We start from the raw sequence: 18,995 nt of genomic DNA, 5'->3' as shown, positions 1-18,995 counted from the left end.
ACCCTCCAGGGTGTGTGTTGGTTCACACCAGTCTCACTGGCGTGTGTGTCTTTTCACACCAAACCCTCCGACGGTATGTGTCAGTTCACACCAGTCCCACCGGTGGTGTGGATCGGTTCACGCCAGTCCCACCCATGGTGTGTGTCGGTTCACACCAGTCCCAGCTGTGGTGTGTGTCGGTTCACACCAGTCCCAGCTGTGGTGTGTGTCGGTTCATACCAGTCCCACCTGTGGTGTGTGTCGGTTCACACCAGTCAGTGATCTGGGTCCTTGTTTGCTTTTCTGTCTACTCCCTGCACTTTGAGCACGTGGCTCTTTCCTGAGGGACTGCGGTTAATTTGGAACCTGAACAATGGGCATCAGTAGGTCGGATTATTCCTTCCAATGGGCTTTTCCTTGCAATCGACAACACTGAGTTTCATTTGCCATTGTGTTACCAGTTCACCCTGATTGGTTGGGTGCCTCTGACTTTCCTGACCTTTTTCTCAAGTCAAGGGAACTTGGTGTCAGCTGCAGATGTTACCACCTCCCTGCTCACTCCCTTTTCTAGGCCTGGGACACTGGGGCAATATGCTGAAAATTGGCTTTGTCCCAGCTCCTCCCTGCAGCTCAAGCCTGTGCTTTTGCTGCTAAAGTATCCAGGTTCAATCCTTCTTCCTCTCTCCTGAGGCATGACGGGATCTCTTCCCTGCTCTGTCCAGATAATGCTGCCTGGCTGCTGTATTCCACACGAGGGTCACACCTACAGCACTTGTGTGCCTGTCCTGCCATTTGGGAAAGTTGCCATATTATCTTGGAGCCAATTGGTATCCGCTGCCTATTTCCCCTTCTGCGTCTGAGTTCCTCTCACAAGCCCCATGGCACCACAGCATGGCTGGGTGTTGGCAGCTCAGAAGTAGAACATCTGGAGTGTTACGGATGGGGCTGAAGTGCATTGGCAGAACTGTCATGGGAGGACTGTAGCAGGGAGTGCTGAGCTCCCCATGGAGACGCTCAGCAAAGACACTGGGGCTGGGAGCTGGACCTGCCATAGGGCAAGTTTCAGGTCAGGATTGAGCTGCTTTGGCAAAAGCTGGGTGGGACCGCAGGCCTGGAATAGCAGGGGGCCTCCAGGCTGGGTGTGAGAGGCACTGGTGGAGCAGAGGGTTGGGGGGATGCCAGCTGGGACTGGTAGAGCTAAGCTTGCCCAGGAGCTGCCCACTCTAGTTTCTTGCAGATACAACCAACTGCTCATTTTTCTGAGCGCTGAACGCAGCCTCCCCTGGTGCGGCGCAGGGAGATTTATCCAACCAGCACAAAAGCAGTGCTTGCTTTAGCTTTATTTCTCGACTCAGGCTGCTGCTATTAGCGTATGAATTCAGTAGCCCCACGCAATGCAGAGCGCAGAGCGAGGGTTCTATGCAAATGACACACAACACACCTGCTCCCTGGCGCGCCTCAGGCCACCTCCTACCTGGGCCCCGCACACACCCCAGGCCTTCCAGGAACAGCCCAGGGCAGCCAATTCCTGCAGCTCTGGGGACTCTGTCTCTGGTTTGACCCTGGCCCTCCCTGCGGCTGGATTAGGGTCTGGGCTCTGGAAACAGAGGTTCTGAGGCCAAAGGTCCCTGCTCCATAAATGACGAATGAGTTGGGGCAGGGCTCCATTCTGGGGGCCCATGTGGAGACACTTTGAAGGGTTCTGGTTTTAAGAAATGCTGGGCACCCACCTCTGAAAATCCCCCAGATCCCCAAAACCTGAGCTGCCCAGAATCTCTGATCTCTTCTGAACAGGTTGGCACCCAGCTGGGAGAGTCACTCCAGGGCCCAGCACAGCTGCTGCAGGTGCCTTGCAGGGCCACGTCAGTGCCACCATCCCCTCAATGCTCTTGTGGAGACTCTACAAGGAGAGTGTTGTCTAGTGGGTAGGGCACAGGCGTGGGAGCTAGGGTAGCCAGGGGCTACGCTGGCTCTGCCACCGCCTTGCTGGGTGAGCTTGGGCACGTCACACCTCTCTCTGCCTAAGCTGGCCCAGCTGCACGTACGGGATGATAATACGCCCCTGCCTCTGGGGAGCTGCAAGGTTGCGTGGATTCATGGTGATAACCTGCACTCAGAGCCTGCGAGCAGTGGAGCTAGCGGAGGGGCAGATGAATGGCACTAACTGCTCCTGGAAGCAGCCATTAGATCTTCGCTCCTAAACCAACCATGCACAAGGGAAATGGGGCGGAGGGCTCCTAGCACCGGGATGCAGCTAGATACGGCAGCCCTGGGTCAGGAGCGGGCAGGCCCAGTCTAGCAGGCTGAGCACTGGGGAGGTCATTCTGAGCAGCTCTTTGATGGGTTATGACCGTCCTGCCCTGCGGGGTGGCTGGCTCACATTGGCTGGGCTGGAAACTATGTATAGCGGAGGCCCGCAGGTTCAGGGCAGTGGAGCAGGGCTGACCTTTCCACCCCACACACGGGTGCGCTCGCAGGATTCGCTGCCCACGTGTGATGGCTGGCAGGGTCTTTGCCAGGCAGTCCCAGCTGACTGGGCTCCTATAGGACACAGAATATGTAAACTCTGGGCCTGCTGCCGCCCCCCTCTCCCGCTGCCCATCTCCGTGTGAGGCTGCAGGGTGGCAGGCACTGGGGGCGTGTTGGCATGGAGATCACAGGCAGAGCATGGCCCATAGGGGGCTGCAGCGCAGCTGGGGCTGGAGTGACAATGGAGCCCCCTTCCTCCCCAACGCAGCTATGGTCACTAGGAGCATCTCCTGCCCCTGAACACACAATGGGGCTCCCAGACAGGCCGGCCCCATCCGGCTCCTCTCTCACCCTCCAGTCCCTTTCTCTCCACCCTCTCCATTTTCACATGCATTAGAAATGTCCAACTGGGGGAAGAAGCACTGGCTGGTTGAGATCAGCCACCTTGCTGGCTCTACACCCATAGTCACATCCCTGCACTGTATTCACCCCGGCTGCAATGCAGCCACCTCTGGGGCAGAAGGTGGCAGCTGTTCACCGGCACACACCACTGTCCAACAGTTCAGGACACACGGAGAACAATCCATAGAGAGAGTTCGACATAGAGCCAGATTCTGCCACCCTCCCGAGCCAGAGCAGTACCTCCCTGAGCCAGGCACCCTCTGCTGGCACTGCTCCACAGAGTGAGCGTTTCAGAGCAACCCCGTAGGAAACCGGGAGACAAGGGGCCCCGCTAACAAACCCTTCGCACTGGGAGGGCGCAGGGACCCTCCTGGGCTTTAACTCATGCTGCCAGCCCCTCCTGCCGTAGGGCCTGCTCTGTGATGGCTCTGCCCCCTCCCAAACACCAGTGAGCTTCCCTCAGCCTGTCTGGGAGGGAGGAAAATACCCCCACACACACACACAGATGGGAGAGCTAATGGCCTGCTCTGCTCCCAGGGGAGCCAATGGCAGGGAGCGCCTGACCCAGTCCCGAGCCCCTGAGCTGGTCTTGGCCCAGGCTGTAGCCAAGCAAGGCACAGTCAGCTCACCAGCTCCCTGGCTCTGCAGTGCCGCTTGGAGGGGCCGTGACAGTGAGGGCTGGACACCGCCATCACCAAGCAGGGCAAACCTGCGCCTCACTGCTCGGCAGGGCCCCGCCGCCCACGCCCCTCGCAGCTGGCCAGCCCGGGGTCTGGGAACAGGCCTGGATTAAACCACGAAGCTGCCAGGAGGCTGCGTCCCGCAACCCTCCCCTCATGATGGGTCTGATGTCCTCTGTGCAGCCTGAAGAGGCTTCGTGGCCTCCTGCCAGCAGCAGGGAGCTGTTTCCCTGTGAGGCTCTGTCCCTCCCGTCCCCTCAGCTCCTCTGGCTAATCTGCCTGGTGCTCAGTGAGCAGGAAACATCAGTTCTAAGCCCTCAGCACAAAGGGGGGACATCAGCCAGCCCAGCCCCCCTCGTGTCCAGGGCTCCTGCCTCCAGTTCCAATCAGCTCTCCTCCACATTAGCCCAGCTGCAGCTCCTGGGCCGGCCAGGGCCTTCGGTGCAGCGCGGCTGCCTAGTGCCTTTGCCTCCCCCAGGCCCACCGCTGGTGCACTGGGCGGCAGGTGCTGCTGCACCATCCCATTGCAGGGGCCAGGGAGCAGAAACCCTGCTCCTTTGGGCCCAAGCCCATCACAGGGAGGGCAGCAGCATCTCCCACCCTGGAAGTCTTTCAGCCTGATCTCCAAGAGGCTGGTGGGGGGCGTGAGGGGCTGTGCTGAAGGAGAGCTGCTCTCCACAGCATCACCCCCCCTTGCAACTCCATGGGGGTCTCCCTGGGCCAGATCATGGGCGCTGTCAGCATTAACCCTGGGCAGACTCACACTCAGGGCCCCTCCTACCTCTCCTGGGGGTGCCTGGGCCTGAGCCGGGGTCAGGGCCTCAGCCATCCTTGGGGCTTTGAGATCTGGGGCAGGTGGTGGGGTGCAGCCAAATCCCACCCCTTGGCTCCAGCAGGCCGTGGAAACTCTGCAGCCGCCGGGCCAGGGATTTGGCCCTTTCTGTGGGCATGAGCTGGGCCTTCCATTGCTCTATCCCTAGGTGAGCTCTGGCAGCCTCAGCAGGGCCTCAAACACCACCAGGCTCTGGAGCAGCTCAGCAGGCCTCTCCCAGAGGGGCACGACTGCCGCGGACCAAGGCAGACGGGAGACTGGGCAGGGGCAGCAGGAGGGAGAGACGGGGCTCGGAACAGTGTGCAGCGGTTCTAAGGGGCGCTGGTTACTCTAGATCCTCGGTTAGGCTCGTTAGCGCCACTCTCCGGCAAGCAAAACACGCTCCCTCCATGTGGGTCCCTCGCAGCAGCTGAGCCCTCCTGGTTCCACATCAGAGGGGCTGAGTGTCAGGCGGGATCTACGCTGCTAGTGATCTACAGCTACAGGCTAGCCGACCCTCGCGCTCCACCCGCCTTAGTCCTTGTGCTCCTGGGTGGATTCCTTGGTCACCTGTGGACAGACAGAGGGCAAATGTTACCATCATGGCCAGTCACTGCCCCCCTCCACTGGCGGGATTTCCTTGGCTTGGAGCCAGCCGAGGGGCCCCCAACCCCTGGGAGGCCAGGAGGCAAGTCCCTAGCAAGCCCCACTCTCCTGTCGGGGATTTGTCCCTGTGTGGAACCAGGGCTGCACGTGGGTGGGGTGGTGGGTTGGCACGTACACCTCGGGGCTCCCTGAACCCGGGCCCCCCCGCCATGGCACCCGGGGGCTAGTGGCTGTGCAGAGTCGCTGTGCACAGCACCGCCTGCTCTCGGTTTACTCCCTGTCTCCCTGGCCTGCCCCCAGAGCTACTGTGTGGGCAGTGCAAAGCTGGTGGAGAGGCCCCTGTGCTGGTGAACTCCATCGGTGGGGTCCTTCCACCAGCCCCATGCTCCATCTGTACCTGCTACGCCACAGACCAAGGGTGGGTCTGGCCTGTGGGGCTTGAAAATTCCTCCTGTCCTGCAGCGAGGCTCGCTGAGTGTCTGGGAAGCAAAGCGCAGCCCCAGGCTGCCGGGTGTGGCATTGTAGGGCTCCAAGACACCGGCTCTGTGGGGCCTGTGTGGGGCAGTTATCTGGCAAGCTGGAATGTGCCTGTGTCCTACAGGGTAGAGTGGGCTCACTGTAACCAGAGACAGTTCACACCCCCAGCAGGCGCCCCCCGGACATACTCTCTCTGCCCCAAGGTCTCCTGGCACGGAGCAGGAGAGAGGCAGCCAGTCTCACTGTTAGCACAGAGGAGTCCGGACCCCTGGGTTCTTTTCCCCGCACGGTCACTGGAAGCTGGCACCCCAGTCTAGCTGTGTGGATAATGCTAGTGACCCCCCTGGCAGGGCTCAGTCCACCCAGGTTAGCAAAGTGCTTGGCTGGAGACCCTGGGATGCCAGAGGCTTGGAAAGGGTGTTACCGTTCCCACTGCAGCTGCCTGCACCTGACCCAGTGTGTTTCTACTGAGCCAGCCTGCTGCTCCCCACCCCAGTGCTCCTGCGGGCTGACACAGCTTGCTGGGACTTGCAGCTCCTCAGTGTGCCAAGGCACCGAGGGAGCATGTGGGCTGCTCACACCCTGGGGCTGGGTCACTAACATGCCAGCTTTGCCCCTCCGTGCCAGGTGTCAGGAAGGGTCATGGCCCAGCCTGGGACCTCCGAGAGCCAACATTCAAAGTCACGGACATCAGTGGGGAAAGCCACATGCTGCCAGCTGGAGCCAGTGAGCACAAGCCAGGAGCAGTCCAGTGCTCCGCCCAGCAGAGGGGACTCCTTGTAACGGAAGCGAAAGAGCCTTCACGGGAGGGCAGTCACTCCTGGCAGGTGCATGGTGCATGCGGGGAACCTCCCCCTCATCACGGGCCAGCAGAGTCGACTGGCCAGGCCAGGACTCCACATGCAGATAGGATCCACATAGGATACAGAAGGACCTAGACAAATTGGAGGATTGGGCCAAAAGAAATCTGATGAGGTTCAATAAGGATAAGTGCAGGGTCCTGCACTTAGGACGGAAGAACCCAATGCACAGCTACAGACTAGGGACCGAATGGCTAGGCAGCAGTTCTGCGGAAAAGGACCTAGGGGTGACAGTGGACGAGAAGCTGGATATGAGTCAGCAGTGTGCCCTTGTTGCCAAGAAGGCCAATGGCATTTTGGGATGTATAAGTAGGGGCATAGCGAGCAGATCGAGGGACGTGATCGTTCCCCTCTATTCGACATTGGTGAGGCCTCATCTGGAGTACTGTGTCCAGTTTTGGGCCCCACACCACAAGAAGGATGTGGATAAATTGGAGAGAGTCCAGCGAAGGGCAACAAAAATGATTAGGGGTCTAGAACACATGACTTATGAGGAGAGGCTGAGGGAGCTGGGATTGTTTAGCCTGCAGAAGAGAAGAATGAGGGGGGATTTGATAGCTGCTTTCAACTACCTGAAAGGGGGTTCCAAAGAGGATGGCTCTAGACTGTTCTCAATGGTATCAGATGACAGAATGAGGAGTAATGGTCTCAAGTTGCAGTGGGGGAGGTTTAGATTGGATATTAGGAAAAACTTTTTCACTAAGAGGGTGGTGAAACACTGGAATGTGTTACCTAGGGAGGTGGTAGAAGCTCCTTCCTTAGAGGTTTTTAAGGTCAGGCTTGACAAAGCCCTGGCTGGGATGATTTAACTGGGAATTGGTCCTGCTTCGAGCAGGGGGTTGGACTAGATGACCTTCTGGGGTCCCTTCCAACCCTGATATTCTATGATTCTATGATTCTATGCCTGGCTCCCAGTTCCCTCCCCTGCCTCCTCCAGAGCGTGAGCCACCCCCAGAGCTGTGTCAAAGCGGAGCACAGAGTGGTGCATTCTTTGCTCTGTGGCGGCACGGCAGTTTTTATGTGTGACCTGATCAAACTGTCTCTTGCTTCCCCGGGGCGATCTAAAACGCCCTGTATCAGAGGAGTAGCCCTCTCAGTCTGTATCCACAAACACAGCGAGGAGAAGTGGGGTTTTTACCCACGAAAGCTTATGCCCAAATAAAGCTGTTAGTCTTTAAGGTGCCACCGTTGTTAAAATGCCCTGCAGAGGCTGTGTTGAGTTTTGCCTGATCCTCTAGTATAACCCCACCAAAAGTTTGTCTTTTCAGCCCCTCTCCCCTTTGTTCCCAGGGTGTGAATACTCCAGGAGAGACAGCCCCTGCCCCAAGGTTTACAGTCTAAACAAGAGAGACCAGAGGGGAGGGGATATCTTTTACTGGACCAGCTTCTGCCGGGGGGAAGGGACAAGCTTTTGAGTGACACGGAGCTCTTCTCCAGTGTGGGGCAGGAAGCCAAATGCAAATTGGGCTGGATTGTTAAGCAGAAGGGGTACCTGGAGTTGGAGGGTGTCACTTGAAATGAAGTGGGTGTAACACACACACCTCTTGGGTGTGGTGTTCTGTCCCATCTAGTGGCAGTTAGAGAGAGATTAATGAGCCTGCTACAGCCTTAGATAAAGGGCCATGGGAGCTTTTAGCTCACGCAGCGAGCAGTGGTTCTCAAACTTTTGTACTGGTGACTCCTTTTACACAGCAAGCCTCCGGGTGCGACCCTCCCCCCCCCCCATGAATTAAAAACAATTTAAAAATATTTAACACTGTTATAAATGCTGGAGGTGAAGTGGGGTTTGGGGTGGAGACTGACAGCTCGCGACCCCCACGTAATAACCTCATGACCCCCTGAGGGGTTACGACTCCCAGTTTGAGAACCCCTGCAGTAGAGGCTCATGCACGAAGCTTCAGAGGTCCCTGGTTCGATCCCGACGAGTGGGGTCTGTTGGGGTTACATGGGCAGTTGTGGGTTAGATTGTTATGCATAAAGGGTTTGAAGTGGGTGTGATGCTGGCAAGCCAGGTGCCAGCTCATGCCAAGGCCCAGGGCCTCACTGAACACTGACAAATGCAGAGCTGGAAACCAGTCTGGCTCGGCTGTGGGTCAACATAGAGTTAAAACAGGGTTCAGTGTTATAAGGATGTGTTTCCTGTTTAGACTTCATGGAATGCTTGTAGGATGCTGCATGTATGAATCCTGCTTATAATAGCTGCATCCCCTGGTATAAAGCGATATCGAGTGTTTGCACCGCAAACCTCTGTGATTGTGTAACAGGAAAAAGAATGAATTAAGGGGAAGTAACCGTCCTGCACACTAGGGGGCCCATTGGAGGCAAATGAGGCTTTGTGCAGCATCAAAGGCCAGACACTTCTCTGGCTGCACTCCTCACTCCCTCCAGGAAGGGGAGGCCTGCGCATGGACTCATCCCACCAGCTTGGCATCTGGGGTGAAAGGGATACAAAGGAGAAACTGGGTTGCTTTTTATGTCTGGTCGCAGAAGGGCAAAGATTCCTAAGCATGAGCAAGAGATCCCCATGCTGTTTGGCATGGGTCAGTCCCAAAAGACATAGAGAGCCGCTTACTGTGGAGGCTTATATTAAATCAAAGACTGGAACTCATTTGTGTGTGTATGTTTGTGTTTTAACCTTGTAAATAATTCTCATTTCTTAATTAATACATATTTAGCCAGGATTGGCTACAGGAGTTGTCTCTGGTTTGAGATCTGAATATAATTGACCTGGGGTAAGTGACTGGTCCTTTGGGACTGGGAATAGCCTGAATATTGCTGTGATTTTTGGCGTAATGTGACCATCTATTGCATTGTCCAGCTTTCCTGGGTGGCAAGACAGACTGGAATGCCCAAGGGGACTGTCTGAGTCCACGGTCAGCCTGTTATAGTGCTTTAGGAGGTCACTCTCATTACTGGGTTGGTGAAATCTAATTATGGAACATACCACCTGATTGGGGTCTCTGCCCTGCTTTTTGACAGTCTGCCCTGAGGCTGGCATGCATGGTTGTGAGCTGCTCCAGACAATGAGCAAGTAAAGGTAGCAGGCAGTGTGGTGTGTTATGAATTGTTGTAATGAGCCATAAAGTGTCCATGTTAAGTCCATGTTTTTTGGTGTCTAGCAGAGTTATGAATTTAAGTTCCCAGGCTCATCAATTTGTAACACCACACTGCCTGCTACCCTTAATTACCCACTTCAACCCCTTTATGCATAATAATCTAACCTAGAACTGCCTGCTTCATTTCAAGCCACTGCCTCCAACATGCCTTAACGCTTCTACTTAACAAGCCATCCCCATTCGTGTTTAGCTGGGATGCTCAAAGTACCTTTCCCAGACCTGAAGAAGAGCTCCGTGTGGCTCGAAAGCTTGTCTCTCTCCCCAACAGAAGTTGGACCAATAAAAGATATTCCCTTCCCCACCTTGTCTTTCTCATATCTTGGGACTGACCTGGCTACACCAGCACTACAAACAGTCTAAGGACAGAGGACAGACGAAGGGTGGGAGAAGGGAAGGATCATTCACCCCAAGTTACAGATGGGGAACGGAGGCTCAGATTCATTAAAAGCCTTGCCCAGCATCACACAGTCTGGGGCGGAGGTGGGACTTGAGCCAAGATCTCCAGAGTCCCACGTGGTGCCGTAACCACACAGTGGAAACGGCTGGAAATCAGAATTTCTATTCAGCTGGAAATTCTGATTTTCAGAGACTAATGAGTTCAGAGTCAGAACAAAGAGCCGACATTTCCTGTGCCGCACAAACTCCAAAACACAGGGCATTTTGGGACCATCAAGTCATTGCATTCTGATAATGTTAAAACATGGCCCTTTGATAAGGCGAAAACATGTTGTTCTTACTCAATAGTTCTGATTCATTTTGTTTAGACTTTGATATTACATTAAATATTAATTACAATAAATAGTGACTAGTAAACATAATATAACATTAAATCAATGTTTTAACATAACACACAAGTCCAAGTGAAATGCCTCGAAACACATCAGAATGAAATGGCTTTACCATATCCAAACGCTTCAGTGTTATCAAAACGCCACATTATCGATCTAGTCGAAAAGAAACGAGAAAGCCAAAACATTCATTTCAACTTTCTTCTGTCAAAAATGGCACCAGAATTGACACTGAGGCCTCGTCTACACTACGAAGTTTTGTTGGCAAAAGTTATGCTGCTTGAATTAAAACCGCTGTGGCATGTCACACTAGCTCCTTGTGCCGGCAGAGTGCATCCATGCTAGCAGCTCTTGTATCGACACAAGTGGTAGCTATCCCACAATGCAACTGGCCGCAGGGTGCTTTGGGAAGGGTTTGCAGTGCCTATTGGGGCAGATACAACATCACATGATGCAGGTTTCTTAATCCCATCCAATTGTCAGCCGCTGTGGGGGGAGAGAGAGGACGGGGTGGGTCTGGGGTGGGAAGACAGCAGGCTGACCAGCCTATCCTGAGAAGGGGGAAGGGGACACCCCCCACATCAGCTCCCGTCTCTGCTCGGCACAGCAGTCTCTCCCGAAGCAGCCCGCTCTGCCTGCCTGCCTACGGTTCCCTCCGAGTTCTCCCACAGCTGGGAGCAGCATCCTGAGCAGCTCTGTGAGCTCTCCCTGCTGAGGAATGTCAAGGCAGCATGGCTGTCCCCTGCCCCCCGCCCACCCCGTGCTCCCCGCCGCAGCAGTCTGCCTGCCCCTGTGTTCCTAGGGCAGGGCAGAGCAGGAGCCTTCCAGCTAATGATTTGCTCTTTGTTCCCCAAAGGGAGCAGCAGGCTCAGCTGTCAGACACGTCCCGGGAGCTTTGAAAGGGGAGGGCGCATGCCTGCCTCAAACCAGTGAGCAGCGCGGCCATGGCGGGCATTGTGGGATACTGGCGGAACCCCGTTCTGTCGACAAAGCAAACAGCAGTGTCGACCCTGACGCTTTGTGCCTCTCCTTGAGGTGGTTTTATTTGGTCAGCAAAACAGCAGAGTTTTGCCGCCAAAAGTCGCTTTGCAGCGTGTACACCTCCCTGTAGTGTAGACAAGGCCTGATTTCGATGACACCACATTGTCCAACAGAACCGGTTCCACTGAATTGTCTTGCCCAGCATTCCCGCACAGCAGTACGTCCTTCCCCAGCGCCTGGCCTGCCATACACCCCAGCCTTGCTGCACACCTCACCAAACACACAAGGGGGGTCACTGACTCGGCAGGCAGTCGACTAGTGGTGAGATCCACCAAGAGAACAACCCCCCTGCTTCTCCCCAGGAGAATGCTGCCCCCGCTAGGCCGTTACAGCTGTACAGCTCAGCAAGTGAGGCACATGCCCATCACCCCCCAGGACCAGGCCCATTCAAGGCCCATTACTTGGAAGCCCCAGACAACAGGGAACTGCAGCATGGCAAGGTCAGGTGGTCTCCAGCAGGCAGGGGAGGGGTGGGGATGGATGGTGGGGCAGGGGCAGGGGAGACCATCTCCTACCTCTGCATCTCTGGTCTCCACAGTTTTGACCACGATGTTCCTCTTCAGGTGAGCCTCAGACACTGACTTGGTATCCAGGCTGGTTTCTGTGGAGAAGAGCACATGTGGTCGTTGTCTCCACTCTGAGAAAGCCCCACCAAGCAGAACAAGGCAGAACGAAGCACCTAGGGCCACACAGGCTGCCAGGTCGGGCTAGCTCTGGGCCTGAGCTGAGATTCCCTGCACATGGCACAGGAGCCATGAAACCTGTCCCCGCGACAGCTAACAGCCCTTCCACATTCACAGGGCTCCAAGATCTGTTAGCAAAGGGCTCTGTGCTCCCCTCCCTGACTCACACCGGGAGGGGAGCAGCCCACCCAGCAAGTGGACCTACAAGCCCACGCAGTACCCTGCATAGGTGCTGGAACAAGGGGTGCTGCAGCACCCCCTGGCTTAAAGTGGTTTCCATCATATCCAGGGTTTACAGTTTGGTTCAATGGCTCTCAGCACCCCCACTGTACACATTGTTCCATCACCTCTGGTACCCTGTGGACTATCTGGGGCTGTCCCCTGGCATGCCCCTGGCTGGGCTGCCCCTGACATGATACTGTTTGTTCAGATGGATCTGTGGAGTTCGTGGGCTGCACTCTAGCCCCCTCTCTGTGGGGACTGCCCCGGGATGGGAGCAGCCGCGTATTATCGCCTAGGCCGACAAGGCCTAAGCCTACGGCGGCAAATTTACAGGGGTGGCAAATTTATAATAGCCACAGGCATCAACTTTACCCAGCACCGGTGGGTGCTCGTGCCCCCCCGGCCCCGACCCCACCCCAACTCCACCCCTTCCCCGCCCCCATTCCAACCCCTTCCCCAAATCCCCAGCCCTGCCTCCTCCCCTGGGCGCGCTGCGTTTCCCTCCTTCCCAGGCTTGCCGCGCAAAAGCACCGGGAGGGAGAGAGGGGGAGAAGCGGAGCGGCGGTGCGCTCAGGGGAGGAGGCGGAGCGGAGGTGAGCTGGGGGGCACCGTGGGGAGCTGCCGGTGGGTTCAAATGAATTTGTAAAAAAACTAAAACAAGTTCATATGGGGCAATTATTTCAGGGCCTAGGGGTGGCAAAATCATTAATCCGCCACTGAGTGGGAGAGTCACCGTGGGTCTGCCCTGTCTGAATTCCTACTTGGAAAGTTACATGGCCCGGGGTGAGGCACCGCTGCTCCGAATCTCCACCTCCTCCTGCCCCCCAACACACCCCGAAGCTCTGGGTTCCCTGGGGCTCCCCCATCCCACATTGCAGGGTCCCCCGGCACAGCAGAGCAGGCTGCAGTCAGAGAGAAGTGGCTTCAGGGACACTCTCAGGGCTCCTGCACCTGTTACAGGGTCCCCATGTCACCGGGCTGGGTCCCAAAGGAGGCCACGGCGCAGGCTTCCCTTCACCTGTACCTCCTGGAGTCTGGCCTGGCTGGAGACAGGGAGCATCAATGTGCTGGATGAGTGGGCCCAGATCAGACCAGTGGGGCCCCAAGCCTGGGAACCTGCCAGTGACAATACTCAGACTTTACAGGCCACTGAAATCCCCAGGCTCTGGTTATCCCTGTTTGGCACACAGTGGGGAAGGGTTGCCCACGCTCACGTAGCAGGTTAGTGAGAGGAGCAGAGCCAGGTCTCCTGGCTCCCGGTCCACTGAACTGTGCTACCAGCCCTGATGCGTCAGAGGAAGATGGGGAAAAACCCACAATGCAGCTGGCCAATTGCACAACTCTGTGCATTATGGAGACGTTCCCCACAGTGCTCAGCGTATGCCCTGAAGCATGAGATTTGATGGCCCCCATCTTAGTGCCTCTAGCTGCTATCACATTACCCAGCCCTTCCTCCAGTCCTGGCCCAGAGTCAGAGCCTGCACGTGGCGGGGGCAGTACCATGGGAAAGTGATTCCACACCCAGACGTGAAGGCGCGATGTAGCCATGACCACCCATCCCATCCCTCCTCCCTTGGGGCGCGCAGCGTCCTGACCTCGGATCTGCAGGTTGGAGAAGGTCTGCACGGGGATCGTGATCCTGCAGAAACAAGGCAATCGGAGAAGCACAGGTGTGAGACGGGCCACACAAGAGGCACTTCCCAGGCAAGGCTGCCTCTGAGTGACTGGGAGAAGGGAGGCCTTTGCTGGGAAACCCACGTGACAGGTCCAGCTCATCAGGGAGCTCAAGAACAGCCAGGTGACTATAGGGTTGCCAACCCTCCAGGAGTGTCCAGGAATTAAAGATTAATCTTTAATTAAATATTATGTCCTGTGATGAAACCTCCAAGAATCCATCCAACCAAAATCGGCAGCCCTAGATGACAACTGGCCCATTCCCACCACGTACCTAACCCAGCCATATACCCTCAGCGTCTGGCTGTCTAGACACTTCTGCTTGCAATGATGCTGTTGAGGTCAATGGGTTGCAGGGGGACAATTGAAAGTCATTCATTTCCAACAGCATATGGAAGAGATGGGCCCATGCTGCCAGGCTTGGATCCTGTCCTAGCTTTCCTCCAAAGGTTAGGAGAGTTTGGATCCAGAGTTTTGGTTCAGGCCCTTCTCTAAGTGACAGAGCATGAGACCCTAGCCACTCAATCCAGCGGTGGCCTGGAGCACCTGTTAGCTAAAACAAGGGGTGCTGGGTTGGCAGCCCTGGGCACTGGTGTCCTTCTGGGTATCCACGGAACAGGTTCCTCAGAATCCCCCTGAAAGAATGAATTCCCCTTCCTCATCCTGCAGTTTGTCTGCAGGAGGCTCACCTGCTTTCTTCTCCCTCCAGGAGCTTGCGGTAGGTGGTAATCTCAATGTCCAAGGCCAGCTTGACGTTGAGCAGGTCCTGGTATTCCTGGAGGTGCCGAGCCATCTCCTCCTTGAGGTTCCGGATGTCCTCCTCCAGCTGGATGACGGTGTCCTGGTAACTGACTGTCTCAGTGGCATAGCGGTCCTCCATCTCCCGCAGCTGCCTCTCCAGGGATTCATTCTGGGAGGGGCGGGGGTGAAGGGCTGTTACTGATCTGCCTTCCGCTGTCCGCCCCCAGGGATCATGTCAGAGTTGGTGACATGGCACCAGGAGGCCAGGGTCACGTGATCCTAACAGGGATCATCACACTCCAGGGCTGCTACAGAGAGGCCAGTGTGGGCTGCCCCACTGGAGCAGGTGGTCCAGTCCCCCACCTCCTGCCTGCACCAGACCAGACCACTTCACTTCAGCTGCTATCCTTCCTCCTCGCCCTACGGGAGCAGACCCCATCCCCTAGCCCCTGCGGGAGCAGACCCCATCCCCTAGCCCCGTCTCCTGTCTCTAAGCTATGGGAGCAGACCCCAGCCCCCAGCCCCGTCTCCTGTCTCTGCCCTATGGGAGCAGACCCCATCCCCCAGCCCAGTCTCCTGTCTCTGCTCTATGGGAGCAGACCCCAGGCCCCAGCCCCGTCTCCTGTCTCTGCCCTACGGGAGCAGACCCCAGGCCCCAGCCCCGTCTCCTGTCTCTGCCCTACGAGAGGAGACCCCAGGCCCCAGCCCCGTCTCCTGTCTCTGCCCTATGGGAGCAGACGCCTGGCCCATCTTGTCTGGCCGCCTTCCTCTTTGCACATTACAGGAACACAAGGGAGCCCAGCATTGTTTGATATCTGTTGAGTCCTTATTCCCAGCTTGGCATGTTTGATTCTGAGCCGAGGTTTATTTGACAAGGTTAACTGGAGATGAGGGGAATTTGGAGCCCAAAGCAGGGCTCAGTGATGGGGTGATGTTCATTGGGAGGCCTGTGCTAATGGAGGGCACCCAAGGGCCCATGCGCTGTCTCACTGCAGCCTGCCCCTGCCCCCAGCACCCACACCTACCATTCCCCGCAGGGACTCCAGGTCGCAGGTGAGTGCCTGGAGCTGGCGCCGGTACTCATTGGCTTCTTGCTTGGCCAGGCGCAAGGCTTCGATGTTCCGAGCTGCCGCATCCGTCAGGTCTGCGAACTGAGGAAGAGGAGTGAGTGCACCTGGCCCGGAGAGGTAGGGACGTCCCTCCCCAGGGAGAGCGCTCAGCAGGGGCTTGGTGCCCCGGGGAACAGGAAACTGGGAGAGAACAGGGTAAGATGACGATGGTGATACCAGCTGATTGAACAAAGTACTCCAGTGGCTGGAGCAGGGGCTTGGTAGCCAGGATGCCTGGCTACCAAGCCCCTGCTCTGACAAGTGGTTAGAGCTCAGGAGTCAGGGCTCCTGGTCTATATTTCCATCCTGACACTAACTGGCTGTGTGACCTTAGGAAAGTCTCTTAACTGCTGTTTCTGATCTTCCCCCATGTGTCAAAGGGGGAGAATAACCCCCCGCGGCTCCTAGGATGCGGGGGGTACAACTAGTGAAGAGCTTTGAGATCCTGGTGTGAAAGGTGCTAGTCAAAGACAAACATCTAAGTATTATTATTCCCACAGCCTTCATGAAGCCAGGAGACACTGCAGGGGAATGTCCCATGAACCAGCCCTTCCAACCTGTCTGGTAACTCCCCTGGGTGGCATATAGCACATGGGGCATCATGCAGGGGCGAGCCACAATCCAGTGCCAGTCAGTAAGAGACAGAAACTGCATGTGCAACCCACAGGGTGCTTCACTGGCAGCCCCGGTCTGAGGGCCTGTCTCAGGCCCCGTTACCTTGGACTTGTACCACTCCTCGGTCTCGTGCATGTTGCTGGAGGCCATGGACTCGTACTGAATGCGGATCTCCCGCAGCGCAGCCGTCAGGTCCGGTTTTGACATGTCCATCTCAATGTGGACCTGCTGATGCGCCAGCTGCTCCTGCATCTCTCTCAGCTCCTGCAAAGATGCAAGCGAGGCGGGTGGGCGGCACGGAGACAGGGCTGTGCCACACCGGTGCCGCTGGGGGACAGGCAGCAGAGCCGCGCGCTGGGCACAGGACTGAACATGCCACGGTGGCCACTGCGGATCCCGGCGTGGCGGGGGATAGCCCGCTAGCTCCCAAGGGATGGAAAGGTCTGACTGTGTGGGAGATTGGGTCAGCCACATCCCTTCTGCAGTGCCCACTGCTGGCCACTCTGTGGTCTGACATTCCATTGCTGTGGCTGCTACAGAAGACCTCCTTCCAGCCGTCCTTCTCTGGGTCTCTGGACAAGCTGGTGGAAATTACCAGTCCCTGCCTGGGTTTACAGGAAGGGACTCCCATAACTCACACACCCAAAGGCTGACAGAAAAGGGTGGAGTTGACAGGACAGCAGAAGAAGGTGTAGGCCCTCCTCATGCGACTGTGGGGTGTAAATTACACCGGCTAAGATCCCCTGACACCCCTTCACAGATGCAGAATTTACACATCACCCTTTGAGTTTGGGCCAAAGATTTCTCCCTCCTTGTCTCTCCTGGCTGGCAGGAATAATGGGCCAGGTGATGGGAACCCAGCACACAGGTGCACAATGGAACTCAAGGGAGGGCCTGGGGGAGAGGTGAAACCGCCCAAAGGAGAATGACGAGCCATTTGCACTGTAAGGTCCCTGCCTCTCTGGATAGCTGGGCCCAGGCTGCAGTGCTTGGCAAGGCAAGGACAGAGGTCATAAGAACATAAGAACTTAAGGACAGCCATACTGGGTCAGACCAAAGGTCCATCCAGCCCAGTATCCTGTCTACCGACAGTGGCCAGAGCCAGGTGCCCCAGAGGGAGTGAACCTAACAGTAATGATCCAGTGATCTCTCTCCTGCCATCCATCTCCACCCTCTGACAAACAGAGGCTAGGGACACCATTCCTTACCCATCCTGGCTAATAGCCATTAATGGACTTAACCTCCATGAATTTATCCAGTTCTCTTTTAAACCCTGTTATAGTCCTTGCATTCACAACCTCCTCAGGCAAGGAGTTCCACAGGTTGACTGTGCGCTGAGTGAAGAAGAACTTCCTTTTATTTGTTTTAAACCTGCTGCCCGTTAATTTCATTTGGTGGCCCCTAGTTCTTGTGTTATGAGAAGGCGTAAATAACACTTCCTTATTTACTTTCTCCACACCAGTCATGATTTTATAGACCTCTATCATATCCCCCCTTTAGTCTCCTCTTTTCCAAGCTGAAAAGTCCTAGCCTCTTTAATCTCTCCTCATGTGGGACCCGTTCCAAACCCCTAATCATTTTAGTTGCCCTTTTCTGAACCTTTTCTAATGCCAGTATATCTTTTTTGAGATGAGGGGACCACATCTGTATGCAGTATTCAAGATGTGGGCGTACCATGGATTTATATAAGGGCAATAAGATATTCTCCATCTTATTCTCTATCCCTTTTGTAATGATTCCTAACATCCCGTTTGCTTTTTTGCCTGCCGCTGCACACTGCATGGACATCTTCAGAGAACTGTCTACGATGACTCCAAGAACTTTCTCCTGATTAGTTGTAGCTAAATTAGCCCCCATCATCGGCCCTCTCTCTCTGCCATCCCATCCCCAGCCAGGCACCCTATGGGCTAGGAGGGTGGGTCACACACGATACCTCCTCATGGACTTTCCTCAGGAAGTTGATCTCCTCCTGCAGGGACTCGACTTTCCGCTCCAGGTCCAGGCGCATGAGTGCTGCATTGTCAACATCCTGCCATGTGGGCGAGAGCAGAGGAGGCGAAGTCACAGCACCTGCCAGGAGCACACCGCACGTGCCGCTCCGAGTGCGCTGGTCTGAGGACCCGGCCTGACACCAGGGCCAGCCATGCTTTTGGGCACAATGGGTTAGGGGCTGAGCCGCTCTTGTGGGCTCAGTTACCTGGGCCAACCAAGGGCTCAGCCTGCTTCCTGGGCCTGTTCAGCAGCTGAGTCATGGAGAAGAGTTTGCTCTTCATCCGCCCGTTTGCGTCTTCCCTGCTATAAAACGTGGGGTAAAATCACCCCTTGCACCCAGTTCACTGGCCTGGGACTCTCAGTCATCCCTCCCTCCCTCCCAGCCACTGCCTCCTTCTCTGGAGGTCCATCAACAGAGAGAGCTGTGACGAAGTGGGACTGTTCTTAATGTTTCCTCTGAATAGTGTGGGGGTGCCTCAGTTTCCCGTATGTAGTTCTTAAGTCTCTAGGGGGTGGGATAAGGGTGTATGATCACTGCAGAGCCCTAGTGGTCAGGTGTGTGCAGGGGTCTGGACAGAGAGAATGGCTGACACTCTGTTTCCTGGCAACTAATGGCCTGGCCCTTCCCCCCTGCGAGCTAAAGGGTTGGAGAACAAAGGAATCAGGTGACCTCCTGGCCCGGGAAAGGAACAAAGCCAGAGGAGGAGGGGCTGGAGGGGGTTTTCAGTTT

At 56.1% G+C, this 18,995-nt stretch overlaps 1 protein-coding gene across 1 annotated transcript in view; it reads right to left on the bottom strand.

The window, feature by feature from the left end:
* Nucleotides 1–1,304: 1,304 nt before the first annotated feature.
* GFAP (glial fibrillary acidic protein) overlaps nucleotides 1,305–18,995 on the bottom strand; it is a 30,135-nt gene continuing 12,444 nt past the window's right edge. The window contains exons 3-9 of the mRNA XM_048829808.2: nucleotides 18,207–18,302; nucleotides 16,376–16,537; nucleotides 15,575–15,700; nucleotides 14,498–14,718; nucleotides 13,730–13,773; nucleotides 11,745–11,830; nucleotides 1,305–4,911 (exon numbers count right to left, since the gene is read on the bottom strand). Of these exons, the coding sequence (XP_048685765.2) occupies nucleotides 4,876–4,911; nucleotides 11,745–11,830; nucleotides 13,730–13,773; nucleotides 14,498–14,718; nucleotides 15,575–15,700; nucleotides 16,376–16,537; nucleotides 18,207–18,302 (771 nt within the window). The 3' untranslated portion in view covers nucleotides 1,305–4,875. The remainder of the gene's footprint in view (nucleotides 4,912–11,744; nucleotides 11,831–13,729; nucleotides 13,774–14,497; nucleotides 14,719–15,574; nucleotides 15,701–16,375; nucleotides 16,538–18,206; nucleotides 18,303–18,995) is intronic.

The sequence above is a fragment of the Caretta caretta genome, chromosome 27, assembly GCF_965140235.1.
Source record: "Caretta caretta isolate rCarCar2 chromosome 27, rCarCar1.hap1, whole genome shotgun sequence".
In the NCBI taxonomy this organism is placed as follows: domain Eukaryota; kingdom Metazoa; phylum Chordata; order Testudines; family Cheloniidae; genus Caretta; species Caretta caretta.
This window is presented reverse-complemented; position numbering and strand designations above follow the sequence as displayed.